At 46.9% G+C, this 16,997-nt stretch overlaps 1 protein-coding gene and 1 long non-coding RNA gene across 2 annotated transcripts in view; one reads left to right on the forward strand and one right to left on the reverse strand.

Moving 5' to 3' along the window:
* DOP1B (DOP1 leucine zipper like protein B) overlaps positions 1 to 16,997 on the reverse strand; it is a 96,003-nt gene that overhangs the window by 14,054 nt on the left and 64,952 nt on the right. The window contains 8 exon segments of the mRNA XM_032469313.1: positions 231 to 313; positions 4,364 to 4,508; positions 6,305 to 6,371; positions 6,470 to 6,574; positions 8,019 to 8,074; positions 11,535 to 11,669; positions 13,681 to 13,803; positions 16,507 to 16,695. Of these exon segments, the coding sequence (XP_032325204.1) occupies positions 231 to 313; positions 4,364 to 4,508; positions 6,305 to 6,371; positions 6,470 to 6,574; positions 8,019 to 8,074; positions 11,535 to 11,669; positions 13,681 to 13,803; positions 16,507 to 16,695 (903 nt within the window).
* On the forward strand, positions 5,240 to 10,586 carry LOC116660510. Its single transcript, XR_004316094.1, has 3 exons — positions 5,240 to 5,368; positions 7,774 to 7,962; positions 10,220 to 10,586. It is a non-coding gene; the product is annotated as an uncharacterized LOC116660510 (long non-coding RNA).

Raw genomic sequence — 16,997 nt, forward strand, 5'->3', positions numbered from 1 at the left:
AAAGGGAAGGATGGCCAGAAAACAGAAATCTCCTCAAGCCAGCTGGCAGTACAAAATTCAGTCCTCGGGGTATCTACAGCCTAACGAGAAAACTCCACGGTGCAGTGAGAGGCCAAGACTGACCTACGCGCTCACCTGGGACGGTGCAGCCAGTGCGCCCTGCACCTGAGAATGAACGCCTTTGCAGAGACTTACCTCCGTAAGGGGTGACAAGTCAGATGTGTATTTACCTCTGCCAGGAGGGAGAGGGCTTGCACACTGTACACCGAAGGGGCAGACGCGGACACCATTGCTGAAGCGGCGGCAGCGGCACCTGCTGATAGAAAGAGGCATCTGTGTTTTCATCATTTCTGCCCCTGAGACATCACATGAACGTGAGTCATGAACCCCACCGTTCACACTGATTATGTATGAAGTATATGTTACGTGTTCCTCTCTGTTAATGTGTTCACTTTCAGCAACGAAGCATCTCAGTACTGTGCTCAAATAAATGAGCACCAACTCGCTGTCTTCCTCCCCACTTCTCATCATCATTCTTGGAACTTCAACAACCCCTTGGACGATTCGTCTAACACCCTGGCCTCTGGGCCCCTTAACCTTTTCCCTTCCGACCATCTTTTATTTTGCTCCAGCTCAGCCACCCACTGTCATCATCGCACCCTTGACCTCACCGATTCCCAAAGCCTCCATTTCCAGCATCCTACTGTAACCACATCTTATCTTTCCTGCTCACTTACTCCTTGAACCCTGCTCTGACAATTTCCTGAATCCTTGTACAGGCCTCTAAGCTCTTGAGTTCACCACCTTAACAACCCACTGACTCCCTCAAGTCTTCATTCCTCCCCCACCCCACCCACACGCACGGTCTATTGTCCACCTTCAAACATCCTCAACTCATTTTGCTTCTCTCTCCCACTGAAGCACTCACCTAGGAAAACGCAAAGCTGGCTAAACCCAACAATTGCCCATGGAGTTCTGCGTAGCTAAATGCTCTGGAAGAAACCAAACCACTATGAAACAGATCTCACTTGACCTCATGACGCTGAATCTCAAAAAGGGCCTGATGTTACTAGATAACCCTACCCATTCCCTCGGGGCAGGCTGGCTTTCCCACTCTCCAGCATAATTCTTTCACCTCCCCTCTTGATAACCACCAGTACCTGTCCCTTCTCAGCTGGTAACCTCACCCCACATTTCATTGAGAAAATGAATGTAAACCAGTAGGAACTCCCTCAGTTTGACCACCATGAGCTATTAATCTAGAACATTTATGTCTGTCTTCTCTACCATGTGTCCTGTTTTGATAGACATGTTCCTGGCTCCTGTCAAAGAACTGTAATTCCATTTATGATATTAATCCTGGCCCTAGGACTGTCTAAGACTTCGCTTTCTAACTATTCTTTCTCTCTTTGGTATTAATTTCTTCCTCTCTGATGTACTGTTTCATCACCATACAAACATGCTTTGCTATACACCAACTGAAAAATAAACCAAGTGAAAGATATTCTTTGGCCCTTAGCACTACTTCATTACTATCCTATTGACACTAAGTTATCAACATCCATCGTCTCCTCTTCCTCATCGCCATCCTCTCCTCCACCTACTCCAACCACGTCTTCCCACCCGCAATGATTTCCATCTTGTCAAATCCAGTATCTGTCCTTATCTCACTTCTCAGCAGGCTTCTGCTGGTTTCCTCCACCCACCTTCTTGAAACACTCTCTTCTCCATAGTTTCCATAACTCTGTGTTCTCTTGGGTTTTCCTCTACCCCAGTGACCTTTCCTGGTACCTTCCCAGACATTTCAAAATTTAACACTTGCAAACCCACCCTTGAGTTTCCTCTTCATAATGTTCTTGCTTCGGTCTTCTCCACCTCAATAAATTGTTTAAACCAAAAACCAAAGTCACCCTTGATTACTTTTTTGTAACTACTACGTCCAATCCATCAGCAAGTTCTGCTGACCCTGCACTTAAATCAGTCCACCTTTTTCCATCGCCCCCGCCTCCAGGTCAACATCATCTCTTGCCCAAAGCACCACGAAATCCTTGCAAAGGACTCCCAGTTTCTGCTCTCATTTGCCAGAGCCCGTATGGCTCCCAGCAGCCAAACTGATGCTTTCTAAATACTCAAGAAGATCCTGTTACTGCTCCAAACACTTTAATGGGTTTCTGCAGCAGTGGGCAGACAACCAAGCTCTTAAGCACACTCTGTATCACGCCCGACAGCCTTCAGCCTCCCGCTCCCCCTGACCTTGGATGACTGCTCATTAGGCTCCAGGCAAGCTGGTCTTGAGGTTCTTGGTCTCAGCCCACTCCCACCTCAAGGACTTTCCATCTCCTCCAGGTCTTCACATGGCTGCCCTCTTATCTTTCATTTCTCAGCACAACTGTCACTTCCTTGGGGACACCTACAGTACCCCCCCAACCCCAGTCACCCCTGTAACAGTACTCTGATTTTCCTCACAGTACTAAGAAGCACCTGAAATTCTCTTGGTAATTTATTTTTCTTTTGGCCATTAAAAAACTTTCATTTTGGAGTGATTTTGGATTCTCAGAAGAGTTGAAAGGTACCTTTGTTACTTTACTTTGGACTGTCACCTTCCGTGCCAGCCCCACAAGAGCAGAGGCCCCGCTTACTGTGTTTGCTGCTGCAGCACCAGCACCTAGAACACAGGGCGTGGCCCACGCCAGACACACAGATACAGGAAGACCTTGCACATCCACTGCCGGCATAAAAACTCTCAGCGGAGGAAAACGCAGCATTGGAAGCCTCATCCTGTTTCATGCCTTATATGGCCAACATGCATGCTCAGTTTATTCAAGACCAACACGAAATACAGTTACGATCCAGAGACCCTTCTGGTACTCTGTAATTTGCTAAGTCAGTCTTATTGAGAAGCCCAAAAGCATCTCTAGCTTTGGAAGTCTATGATTTCTTTTTTAAAATAAAAATCAGCTAATTATTTTACAATAGTATTGCCTGGAGCTTAAACTCAATTACTGCACAAAAGCCAGGCCCGATACCACCTGACTCAACACAGCGCAGCCACACTGGGGGTGGAGCGGCAGTGTAATTCACACAGCAGTACACACGACAGAAACAACTAAAGACCGATTAGCCAAGGAGATGTTCTCTTTCCCTAGAACCACAACTGTAACCATAACCACAGCAGCCCGAGAAAGCATAACTGTTGGTTTAAGTTAGCAAATGATAGCACATTAGTTGTAGGATCTTCATTACAGAGTAAAGTGTAATTATTTTTCTTAAGTAAGCCACAAAACCAGCTCTCAAGTGAATGCGGCGGAAGTAATGGACGGGGGAACCACAGCATCCTTCCTTCTCCTGGGAAGAGCAGCCCTTCCCGGGTGGAAGTCCATTCCTCGTGGCTCCGGGGCACCAGCCCTCTTCCCGCCCTCCCCTGGGTCAGCTGCAGGCCCAAGAAGAGCCATCCAGAATCTTCATATGAGACTTGATAAACCTCATCTGAACGCCTGGTTCCTGCTATGCCGAAAGCCAGGCATTGATGCCTGGGCTTCTCACGTACTTGAGCCAAAAGGTTTCGCAAAGCTATTTTATCACTCAGTCTCACCCAGGTCCCCACCTTGAAAGATCTGCCACAAACAACTTGGCCAAGGCCCCACAACCCTATAAATACTTCCCCAAATGTCCCCACTGAGACACCCCTGTGCCTCTGTCAAGCTTCCCCCTTGACACAGCAGGTCTAATAGCCTGAGACTGGCTTGACTGATAGATTCCTCTGGGGTCCTTAGGGCTCTGGCAATGAACAGCCCACACTGCTGCATTTAATCCAGACTCAAGGGTACCTGGCTGATCAGCGGTCCTCGGAGTAAACAGATGCGTCCCCTCCGAGGGTCTCCCGACCATCTTCCTAGGAAGCTGTAACTAACAATAAGCCTGGGGGAGCCTACTCCGCATGATGCCTATTACAAACTCCTCATGTCCCGGGCATGACGGAACACCAGGACCACCGAGAGGCTGGGGTGTGTTGGCCAGAAACGAAACATAACATCACGTGCCTGATGACAGCTTGCTGGTTTACTAAGTTTTCTTTCCACAGAGCCACAAAAAGAAAAACACACATTCTCCTATTCTTTACCCCACACAGATTTCTATCACTGAGTCCAAGCAAATTATCTTGGGAAGTTACTTTCTTGGGCCCCCATCTGGGTTCAGTGAGGGCTTAACACGGTGGCAATGAGCCACTTGGGACACTTCCAGTGGAATCCTACTGCTTATTATATGTACAACTCATGTTGTAGGAAGTAAAACCAGTTATGTTCAAGGCAGACCAGACCCACGAGCTGGCAGCACCATTACTTTCTGACCCGTCTACACCTACCGTGAAAATCTTCCTCAGCGTCAGATTCTTCTAGAGAGATCTGAGGCTGGGCCTTCACTTCCAGGTTTCTGCTTAGCCAGCTGGTTTGTTCCAAGGAAGAGCCAGCAATGTTCCCGACAGCTTCTAGAATTTTCTGAGTGACTTCCTGAGAGGAATCGGGAGGAAGGGGAAAGGGAGTTAGTTAAGGACAAGAATCCTAAGTGCCCAAAACTGCCCCATCCAATAGAAATACAAGGCAAGCCACATCTGTGAGCCATATAGGTAATACCAAGTTCTCCAGGGGCCACATTCCAAGGAACAAGTTCATAACATTTAACCCAGTAGGTCCAGAATATTCTCACCACATAATCAGTATAAAAATTATTAGTGAGATTCAGCACTTTTTTGTGCTAAGTCTTTGAAATCCGATGTGCATGTCACACTTCCTGCACATGCAGCCCAGACAAGCCACATTTCGAGCTCAACAGCCACACGTGGCCCACGGCTACCATATGGCCCGTGTGGGTAAAACAGACACAGGAAGTCACAGCCGCACAACGCACTTGGCAGATTAGATTTCTGGTTTCTTTAGGACCATGGGTTCTTGCTAGCAATGTACCCTGCAGTAATACAACAAGAGACAAAACTGAATAAATTAAACTGACTGCATGAGGGTGGGGTGAGGCGTCATCTGTGTCAGGAGAATAATCAGGAAATCACGTGGTCAAGTAGCTGGGTCAGAGGTGGAAACACTGAGCGGGTTTCTCCAGTCAGTATCCTCAACATCACCAGCTCAGAGTGGCTGGACGTCCTTGACGTCTGAGAACAGAACAATCCTGACTTCCACCACGAGCCCAGCAGTTGTGACCAGGCATGAAGCAGGAGCACGTCTGCCTGCCAGAGGCAAGGAGGGTGAGCCGGAGGGTGCCCGCAGTAAGCCCGGGCAGAGGCCTGATGTGGACGATGGCAGCGAGGAAGATCAAGAAAAGGGGTTGAGGACTTAGCGGAGCTCCCACTTCAAGTGCAGTAAGTGGATGGGGAGGAAGTTAGGGTGTCTCGAAAAGGGAGGAAGGAGTCTGTTGAGGCTGGGACACCACGGGGTGGAAGTAGGGTGCTGCCTGGCCCCCTGCCGACAGGGACAGAGGCAAGGTGCACCAGCTGCACCGGTGGAGGTGGTGCCCGTGGCCAAACTCCGCCCAGATGGACTGAAGGGAAAGGGGCCACGGTTGGCAGCTGGCCATAAAAGGGGGTGCTTGCCAGGCTAGTTTGGGAAGTGGTACCCAAGTGCTGGGGCAGCGCCTGCACCTTGCGAAGGCTTTCTTCTCCACCAGCTGAGCCAAAGGAGTCACTGGCTTTACACAGAACACTGGTGGTTCGGAATCAAGAATTGGACAGACCTTTCACAAATGCCGGGATCACAGCAATTAGCAGTAATATCACCAAAGCCATAAACAACACCCCTCAGTTTAAAGACTGACTCAAAAAGCTCCTCACTCAATGACTACAACGGTTGCAAGATAGTGATTTTTCAGCTCCATCACGACTTCTGCTTCTTAGTTGGTATTCTACTCAATGGAGAAGATTTTCCTTCTCAACTGGGTGAGTTTTACTTTAATTTTTCAGCGTTTTTGAAGTTTCCTATGAGTATATATTGCTTTAAAAAGTGGGGGGAGGTTATAAGGAAAGAAATCTGTGTATAAAGATAGATTTACTATTCCAACTATGCTGAAGAGTAAGCTCCACCCACATTTGCGTATAGCAGGGTGGGAGAGGGCACCCTGTGAATTCTACGGTGGATCACTCAAGTCTAACACGAGAACCTTCAGCAGGAGAGCCTGGCCCGAGTCTGCTGAGCCCAGAAAAGACAGTAACGGAGGAAGTCAGACATGGGAACAAACGCAAATTTAAGATCTGGTTCTGCCAATGGAACAGTAACAATCTGCCAAACTTGCACATACAGACCTGCAGGTCTTTTTGATCTTTCTTGTTCTCCAGGTTGGGAGTTCTTGTTACGAAGTCGTTCAGCATGCTGTTGAGAGACAAGCAGCTTCAGACTTGAGAATGCTGCAGAAATAAGAGTACGTTCCAGCAGAAAAATGCAGTAACGTGAGTGCTGCGACATCATACCTGAGAAGCAGAAAATACCCAGGGGGGGCAAGATTCAACTGCACAGACTCCTTTAACACACCCAGTAGCGAAGGAAAGTTCTCTTGCAAGGCTATTACTGGGAGCCTATTTAAAAAGAAAAACAGAAAAAAAAAATCCAACCACGAATAGGTCAAAGCAAAATGTTTGTTTATAAGCACATTTTAGACCCAGGTGGTTGGAAAGCATAAGGGAAGATGGCCCATCTCCCTGACCTGTTAGGTCTTTTTAAAATTGTAATACACACAAGCTAAGTTTTGGAATTCTGGCAAGAACCTGGAGTCTGGAGATGTGATACTCTGCTGCTGACAGGTCAGATGCTCCTGGTTTCCCCGTCTATAAAGTAAAGCCTCGTACTAGGCTGTCTGCTCTCTGGGCCTGTCTGGTTCCAACATTCGGCCTCTCCAACATTGTTGGTAACAGAGTCAGCCATCAGAAGGTCGCAAAGGGCTACATCAGGGGTCACCCACCAGCAGCTGATCCTCAGTAGCTGTCAGGTCAGGGCTCGCGGGGAATGAGGCTGACTCTGGATTGCTGCTACAGAGAGAGGCCGCAGCTGAGCCACAGCCAAAGGTCCCAGGTTCAGTCCTGGTCCCTGATTTACTGCCTGCTGAGTGACATCCATAAAAGGGGGATGCAGCTCCTGCAGCTGCTGGGAAGGCCCAGGCATCACTGAGGCCACTGTAACCGGCGCCTGCTCATGTTACAATATGCGTTAGTTACCACGAGGAGGGATGTGACCGACTCATCGTCAACGCCTAGAGAAAGAACTACAATGCTGCTTGTGGTGAAGGGTGAACAGCTGGTCTGAACTCCACCTCAGACCCAGGGACTCCAGGCACTATGACCCTCCTTTTATCTCCCTGCGCAACGTGAACTTGTTAACCAAGGAGCTCGCCGCTGGTTGCCAAATTTATTTATTGTGAAACTCCTGAGATACGTGAGGATGTCGAGGCTCCCCGCAGCAGCCAGCGCCCCGGGGCCTGGGACTGCACTGGGGACAGGCTCCTGCAGGATCTCAAGGAGGCCCAGCCAAGCTTCCCCTCCCCCGCAGAGAAGTGCTGCCTGGGGACCCGCTTCACTTCGTCCCATAGCGGAGACGGCTGCTCCTGGACACTCAGCTCAGTAACCCCAAGCAGAAGACACCCAGCAGAAAACACGGGGAAAAAACTGAGGACAGGACCAAAAATAATCACTTCTCCTTTTTCTAAATGAGGTCTTTAAAGTACTCCTCCCCTTTTTTGGGCATCAACTTAACGCAAATTGTTTCTTCTCGAATTTACCAGGCCTCATATCAAGCTTTGCTGACATCAAGAGTTCAACTTTCAGCACGTGGACTTTAAAATGTCAGATTAGATCTCTGATGAAGGAAAAGTAAGATCATCAGGGCATTCCCATGCCTCGGGAGGAAATCAGGACTCCACTCAGATCCTTTCTGAACTAAGGCTCTCCAGTAATCAAGACACACAATCAGAGTAAGTATTTATAATATTATAATAGCACCTCTAACTGAGAAATGTCTCTGCATTACCTTTGGATGAAAGCAAAGCAAAACTGCAACACAGGGACATCCACGAGGGGCGATTTCTGAAAATTAAAGCAAAGCCAATTAATCCCAGCTGGTAGGAAATGAGGCTAAAAAAGAATTTAAATACAGAAGCGAAACAGATTCTGTGTCCTAACAAAGCAAAGGTTTTCAGCCAAAGAGTCTTTCAAATATAATAACAGACGTGAAAGTATTTCCCAGGTGAAACAAAGACAAATGTACCCTATGAGGTCCCAGAGCCACTCCTTCATGTTTACCTACTTCCCGCTCCAGAATCTTAACAAGTATTTAGGGAAGTGTTGGCATCGTAACGGAACCTCCCCAAACACAAAGTTGGTGGCCAAAGTAGACCTCAGGACGAGCTACAGACAGGAAATGATACAAAATTCTAATTCTTAGCTCCAGGAATTCCCTCAAACCCAGCCCAGACAACTTTCCAAAATCCCACATGGCTGGAACTACTTAGAAATAGGTTTCCAAAACACAATTTTTTCCCCCTCCTTGCTTGTAAAAGGCTATTTATAGAAGTTACAGAAGTTGAGCCAATTAACTATACTAACCACAAAATGTCATTTTGTTATGGGAACAGCCAAAAGCTAGTCAGCCAGACCACGTCTAGATTTTTTTTTTTAGCCCAGGAACTGCAGATACATGTAAAAATTCAAACGTGAAGGAGCAAAACCAAGAAGCGCCTGCTCTGTATATAAAGCTGTCGCAGGGCCAGCTCCCCTGGGGCTGCGGCCAGAATGCCATCTGTGGGGATTGAACAGCAGCGAGGAAGGTCCATTTCCCGACCCCTGAGACTTGCTCAGACTCATAAATGAAAATCCACTCCAGATCTGATGGCTCCTCCACCTGGCCCCTCTCCTCAGGGCTCATCACTTTCACAGTCACGTTCAGGAGCAAAAGGCGACAAGACCACAAGGCACTGGGAGCCCTGGGGGCAGACGTCCGACAGCTGCGGTGAAGGTGCCTGTGCCCATTTGATGTCCGATTCCTTAAGCACTTCGCTGGTTCCATAATCGTGGCCTCGCAGTGTTCATTTTTAGGCTGGCTTATCTTCTTTCCCTAGCTAGGACACAGGCTGACCAGGGGCGGGGACAGTTTCACTATTCAGGACTCCCCACCTTGGATGCACATACTTTTCAATTAACACAGGACTGAAGAAAGGGGACTAGAGCCCTGAGTATAACTGAGTGGTCAGAAGCCCCAAAGGCCTTCCCAGCGTGGACATTTCTGCAGAGGGCTACCCTGTGCCAGAGGCCCTTTCAGGGAGGAGCCCTGAGTGGGGAGTTCTCCTCCAAGGCTGGCAGAGCTACAAAAACCACTAAAGATCATCTCGGTCAGTTTTCTCACTCTGGGGTAATACAGCTCTGATTCTAAGGTCCAGCTTTTTGTTCACCATCCTGAGTATGAGATTTCTTTTACTTGTTATAAAAATTTATTTTGGTTAAAATATACTTAACAAAATTTACCATTTTAAACATTTTTAAGGTATAAGAGCTCTCAGTATATTCGTGCTGTTGGACAACCACCACCACTACTACCTCCAGAACATTTTCATGTTCCCAAACTCAGACTCTGTCCCCACTAAGCACTAAATCCCATTTCTTCCTCCCCCACACCCCCTGGTAACCCCATCATTCCACCTTCTGTCTCTATGGACTCGACTACTGGGTATTCCAGATAAGTGGAATCTTACAACATTGTCTGTTTGGACTGGCTTATTCCCCTTAACACAATGTTTTCAAGGTTCACCTACATTACAGCAGTATCAGAATTTCATTCCTTTTAAAGGCTGAATAATATTCCACTGCATGTATATACTTCATTTTGTTTATCCATTCATCCGTGAATGGATACTTGGGTTGTTTCCACATTTTGGGTATTGTGATTAACACTATTATGAACACTGGTGCACAAATATCTGTTTGAGTAAAACTTTTTTAATAATCACTATGTCCACTCCATTAATTTTCACTTAGATTGGAATTAACCTTAAATTTTTCCTAACTGTATAATTTTACCACACCTGATAGAAGGCAATAATTTCAAGGTTCAAACAAATCCCTAGTTTCTATCAATTTAAGAATAAAATAGCTCTAATACTTTCAAGGAAGAGATCTGCTCTGGTAAAAACAAAAATCTCTAAGGCATAAAACTGTTAAACCATGAAATCTGTTCAGTTTCAGAATCATTGTGCATAAACAAAAAGGCATCTGAGCAGCATGGCTCCCCTCAACTGCTACGTGGACACTGAGCAGAAAAACTGGAGGAGCTTCATCGTTCAATCACATGCCACTTCAAATGCCACTGCCTTCACTGCAGCCAGACGAAATCTCCTCTTTCTCAGAATGTCCAGTGTGAGTTAAGTCCTATGATGTGAATTTTGTACCTTTATAAAAATTATGCAAAGTTTTAACTCATCCACTGACAAAGCTGCTCTCCTTTACCCAGCCCAGTCAGGCTCCTCCGAGCCCTCTTCTTGACTAGGCCTCAACCTTGGTCCACAAGGTTGTACCTTTAGCACAAAGATTCCATCCACCCCACACACTAGGAGACGTGAACAAACACTGGCATGGTTTCCAGCAGCTCAAAGCCACATCCTTAGGGTGATGAACCCAACCCCTTTAAAATGCCTGTCCGAGGAGGAAAGCACTAGGCTTCTGAAGGAATCTGCTGTTGGTTCAGCCAATACCTGACAGGTTCCTGACCTCCCTACCTTAGAGCATGTATTAAGAGAAGCTTATAGTTATAAGTTCTTCCTCTCCCTTTGAGATGCATGTATGTCGCCTACAACCCGGGAATGCCTTTCTCAAAAGACCCAGGAGCCATTCTTCTGAACTATCATCATTGAGAAAGACAGGGCCCCTGTCTCCCAGTCTCCGTGGGAGTGTAGGAACCTACCTTCTGCATTACAGTTTGCAAACCCAATGGACTAATTATATCCACCAACCCCCTTCCTGCTTGTTTGTCATTTTCCATGCCCCCGACTCTGTGGAAGCCTCAGCTCATTCACCCTCCCTACCCTTCATTCTCTGCCTCTAATACCCAGTTACCTCTGCAGAAATCTGAACTGGGCCCTGCTCTCTCCCCTGCTGCAGTTGTTACTGAATAAAATCGGTCTTTTCCACCTTTAATTATTATCCGGCTTTGCTTATCTTTGACACCTTTTAGGTTGCAAGTTGCTTGAGGCAAGTGCTATTGCCTCCCCCTAAAGGACTTATTCTATTTAGCACACAGTAGGTCCTTGCAGAGCGCCCCGCAGCGGGACATAAGGATGGAAGTGGTCCCTGACCCAAGCAGTCCCCACCCCAAAACAGGAGCACTGAAGTCCATGAGGCACATTTCATACCATCCCTGCAAAGCCCGGTAAAAACACCTCTGTTTACAGCCCCCGAATTCCCAGTTGCTCCTGTGACCCGTTTCCCTCCCAAACACACTGTATAAGACGCGGAGTCAGAGGCACGCACTCCTTTGGAGGGGCCCCAGGCTCCTGACCTCGTCCCCTCGGATCTGCGGGGGCCTCTTCACCACCTCTTTCACCAGGTGCAGCACCGTGTCCGTCCGCAGGGTACTCAGCGCACAAGTCAGGTCGACGAGGGTGAGCTGGGATGCGCTCGCCACGGGGACAATCTGTAGAAATGAAAATCACTCCTTTAGGATCCCTTAAAAAACTGAAAACAGATTTACCCTATGACCCAGCAATCCCACTCCTGGGCATATATCTTGAGGAAGCTCTAGTTCAAAAAGATACATGCACCCCAGTGTTCACAGCAGCACTATTTACAATAACCAAGACGTGGAGGCAACTTAAATGTCCACTGACAGATGAATGGATAGAACAGTTGTGGTGTATATATACTCGATGGAATACTACTCAACCATAAAAAATAATGAAATAATGCCATTTGCAGCAACATGCATGGACCTGGAGATCACCACTCTAAGTGGAGTCAGTCAGACATAGAAAAAAGAGTATCATATGATATCACTTATATGTGGAGTCTAAAAAAAAAGGGCACAAATGAACATATTTACAAAACAGAAACAGACTCACAGTCATAGAAAACATATGGTTACCAGAGGGGAAAGGAGAGGGCAGAGGGATAAATTAGGAGCTCAGGATTTACAGATACACACTACTGTATACAAAACAGATAAACAACAAGTTTATACTGTATAGCACAGAAAACTACATTCTTTATCTTTTAATAGCCTATAATGAAAAGAACATGAAAATGAATATATATATTCTTTATAACTGAATTACTATGCTGTACACCAGAAATTAACACAACATTGTAAACTGACTATACTTGAATTTAAAAAAAAGTAAAAAATCACTCCTTTAAAGCTCACAGAGAGAAAACAAAAATAAGAATTACACACAGAAAGTGCTCTATAATACTTGCTCCTGGAGAAAGAGATTTGTTTTAATCTTTCAAGCAAATATTTAAATGAAAACTGAGTAAAGGACTCTGTTGGTCCTGACAAAGAGTGAGGCAGGCATTTAATTACAATAACGTAATCAGTCTCTGCTGTAAATTAGGAATAAAAGGTGCATTTGATGATGGGGCAGTCACTCTAGTTAGTTCAAGCTTAGAGAGTGTTTAAGAAACAGATAGACTTAATTTGAAGGAAACAGGCTGATATCAAGAGACAGTCCCCAAAGCATGAGGACAGTAAGAAAACCACGTAAACCAGATTCACACTAGCTGGCCTCGGCAGGAAAACCCCAGGGTGGGAGGTATACTTGATGAAAGGAGTCTGCATAAGGTGGTCATGTGCACTGGGAAGGATCAGGTTTATTGTCAGGGAAGCCCTCACAGGTTCTAAGCTGGGTGGCCAGGGCCACCAACCTCTCAGGCCTTCTCAGGGAACAGGTGTCCATGTGGGGCACTGAGACAGCACTCGGGGGTGGGGCAGACCCTCTGAGGGAGGGATGAGCAGGAGCCTGCATGGTCGAAGAGGGAACCAAGGAAGAAAGCTGTGCTGGTTTTGCAGAAACAGGTCAACTGAGCTCCTGAAGGACCTCGTGATGGATCAGTTGGTGGAGGAAGAACAGACAAAATGCAAACTGAAGTCTGGGCATAGGAACGTGATGATTTAAATTTTCTTTACCATCATGGACAAGTATTATTTCTATAAATTAAAAGAGACTGATGATCCTGGTTGATGACGACGTCTCAAATGCATCAACGGAGACAACATACCTCTGTGACAGGGATGTTGAACGGGGCAGTGAGTGCACGTGCTGGGGCCAGGGGAAATATGGGAAATCTCTGCACCTTCCTCTCATTTTGTTGTAAGTCTAAAACTGCCCTATAAAGTCTTTATTTAAAATGTACATGTTATGTGTATTCTTGTAAGCATACTATTAGATGCCAGATTTAAAAGGTGAACCGTAAGTACAATGGAGTCATTAAAGAAAGTCAGAAAACAGAAGCTGGGGCGAGTTCCACCGCCACCCACCCAGCATCCAACCCCGGTGTCACGAGGTATGGCTGTCTGACTGCGTGCTTTTAAAGCAGCGGAACTACTTTCACAGTTTCCCGTGTTGGTCTCTGACGTCACCTTTGATGACACGTGACTCTGGTATTCTGTCAGAGTAAGTTTAGCTACCGCCTTGATTTTCCGGCTTTACCTTCGTCTTACTGTGGTGTTTCACCCTCTTCCTGCTCCACACGGCTGCAACAGCTGCAGTTAACTGGACTCCAAGGTGGGCTGTCAAGGGGTTCAAGAAGTCTAAAATTTTTTGTCGTATGGTCTGGAAAATAGAGAAAAGAAGAGCGGAATCAGGGCTCCGGCGGACGACATGCTTCACCGCCACCTGTAAACCCTGGGAGCCCTGGGGTCCATCTTAGTGCTCCCAGCACCAGGCCTAGCAAGTCCCTGGAAGGGGAGGGGCTGGAGGAGAAGTATGGGGGGCCCGCAGGTGGACGGGCAGATGCTATCTGAGCTGAGCAAGAAGAGACTCCAGGGAGGTGATAAATACCACCTTCGAGCAGCCACCTGAAGCCTTGCAGACACAGTGAGAAAGAGGGGACCAAACAGTGGGGCCAGCACTGTTCCCACCCTGAAAGCCCCCACGTCAACCAGCCCAGGAAGGGCTCATGTTCAACAGGAAGGATGTTTTTTCAATTTCCAGGAATAAGTACCACTTAACTAATTTCACTATGTAACCAATTAAAAATAACCCCGCAACATGGCCCTGGACAGCACCCGTCACCCTCCCTTTTGCTACACATGGGTTTTTTTCATTCACGAAACCTCGTTTCTCCCTCTGTAAATCCTGCGTGTCCCCCAGCCTCTAACACCCCCCACCCCATCAACGCCCCGCAAGCTGGGTCCCAGCTCAGCCACTCTGCTTCGGGAAGGCCGCCTCGACCCCCAGCCCAGGTCAGGTTCCTGGGTCGCACGCTGTCACAGTGCCCTCGTTTCTCTGTAGCACTTCTCAGCATTGCTTTTACATTGGCAGTGCCTGTGCCTGCCAGCAGGACGAGGACTTACTTCCTCTGTCTTAAACACTGGGCTATAAACGGGGCCTGGTACGCAGCAGCAGGCCCACAAATGTTTGTAGAATGAATGAATTTATTTTGGGCTCTGTCCCCACTGTCTTTGTCTAGAATCACCTTAGATACAAATGAGCGTGGGATGGAGATGTCCTCTCCCTCCTACCACGGTTTCTGCTCTAGAGAGACTGTGGGGGTCTCAGCTGGAGGCCTCGGGTCCTTCAGGGAGGGCTTGAGTTAAGTGCTCAATAAATGTTAGCCATTATCACAATGAATCTTTCCCTGAGCCCCCTGAGGCAGGCTACTAGTAACAGACTCATTTCACAGACGAGAAAACTGAAGCTCAGGGTGAGTGCCTACGGATTTTCTGAACCTTTTTAGAACTTATTTTTAAAGCTTAATTTAAGCAGGTTCCTGTGGCAGCTTGGAATACAGCAGATCCCCTTAGAGGGCATTCCTGGAACTGACAGAACATTTTGCAGCCTACCTGTGAGTTATAGAACCTAAAAGCACGCCGATCTGGGAGTCAGACTGCCTGGGTCTAATTCCAGCATCACTGCTTATGGGTGTGCAATTGAGGGCAAAGCATTTAGTCTCTCTACACCCCAATGTCCTCATCTGTAATCAGGGAATAATAATAGTACATCCATCATAGGTGAAGACTAAATATGCCAATAAACATAGGGCACCCGGATGATGCCTGGCATCATGCTTGCAACTGAGGAAACCATAGTACAGAGAGGTTAATGAACTTGTCCAAAGTCCCACAAAGCACCTGAGCAGGAGGCTGAACCCAGGTGAGCTGGCTCCCTGTGCTCTGGTCTGTTTTGTTTAACCGGGGCTGCCAGATGCCAGTGTAAGCCCTGAGGACACCACCTGGCACCGACAGGTGCTCAGCTGATGTGAGACAGGGCCAGATAATTCTTAGCTACTAGACGCGGCAATTAGAGACTGAGTCACGTGCCTGGATGCTTCCAAGGGAGAGTGAACTGTAATGGGGCAGGACCCTGTGGGGCCTTCCCAGGACAGACCACTCCTCCCCACGTCCTCTGCCTGCTTCTTGTTTGTAGAAAAGCTGTCGTCTCCCAGGCCTCCCTGGTCACAGAAGCTTGGTTCAAAAGTTAATGATTGAAAGGATGTGAACATGTAGTGATAAAAGTAGTAGTTTTGCCAGGAGAACTGGTAACTATTTAAACAGTAAGTCAGCCACGCGGCAGTCACAGAATCTTTAGTTGCTCCCTGAAGTATACAGATGACAGTATCTGATGTTGTTTTACATTCACTACATTCCTGAGTTGTTTTACAGACACTAAAACCCTCACCAAATGGAAGAAGCTAACTGCACAATGACCATGTGCCTTAAAAGCTCTTCCCTGAAACCCACTGGGGAGTTGGGGTTTTTTGAGCATCAGCTGCACACATTGCTTGTTTGGCACCTACAATAAATGCTGCACTTTCCTTCACCAAAACCCAGTAGATTGGCTTCATTGCACACAAGGGAGTGGACCCAAGTTTGGTTAGGGAACAGAACTAGAACTGTCCTGGGCTGTGTGCTTCTTCTGGTTCAATAAAAAAACTCAAAGACACCTCAATGTGTTCAAGGCATCACTAAAAGCAGAATGTAAGGGCGAAACTGTCTTAGTAGACATGCTTGAGAGAAACAGGTTGTAGACTTCAGGTAACCCACCTGGAACCCCCAGGGATTTTACTTTTGTTTTTAAAAAAAGAAAGGCAAAGGGGAAAAAATAAACAAAACAACTCAAAAAGCGTTTCTTTCTATGAATAGGAAACTTATTCTAATAAACAAACTGGAGATTTCTACTTCCGACTTACTTCTAACTTGGGATTCACTGAGCACATTAGGTTTGATTAAGTGTGTATATATTCCTGCATATTTTAACTTTCGGTGGACAATACAAGAAAAGGAAATAATAAAACCAGAGAGGAAGCTCTCTCACTTTGGTGGTTTTAAAGTAAACGGAAGAGGATCCGTTTGTGGCTCCAAGGAGATCGACGGGTCTCTTCTGAGTCTCCTCCTTCTTGAGAACATTCCAGAGAAGGGCCATGGTGTTAACAATTCGAGGCAGTTCTTCCAGAATAGCATTCTTGGCATTTTTCAAATTGGTAGGGTCACTCATAGCAGTGGTCTAAAAATGAAAATGAACATATGAGACTCGGCTGCATCTGTGGTGTCGTTTCCCTTTCCATGAGGTGGGATGGTGGGATGGGCTGGTGCGCTCTTCCAAGCAAGTCCCACATGGGGTCTGGAAGTAAAATGCCTCCCTCCCTGAGCATTTAAAGCCAAGACTTTCTTTCCAAGATGTATGGATGTCTGTGACTCTGAGACCCCTCATTACAAACTGTTCCAGTCACTCAACCAAAGCACAGGCTGCAGTCTAAAATTTAATCCCAGGTAGGACAGAACCATCAATAGCTAAAATGTCTTCCT

This window comes from Camelus ferus, chromosome 1 (genome assembly GCF_009834535.1).
Source record: "Camelus ferus isolate YT-003-E chromosome 1, BCGSAC_Cfer_1.0, whole genome shotgun sequence".
Lineage (NCBI taxonomy): Eukaryota > Metazoa > Chordata > Mammalia > Artiodactyla > Camelidae > Camelus > Camelus ferus.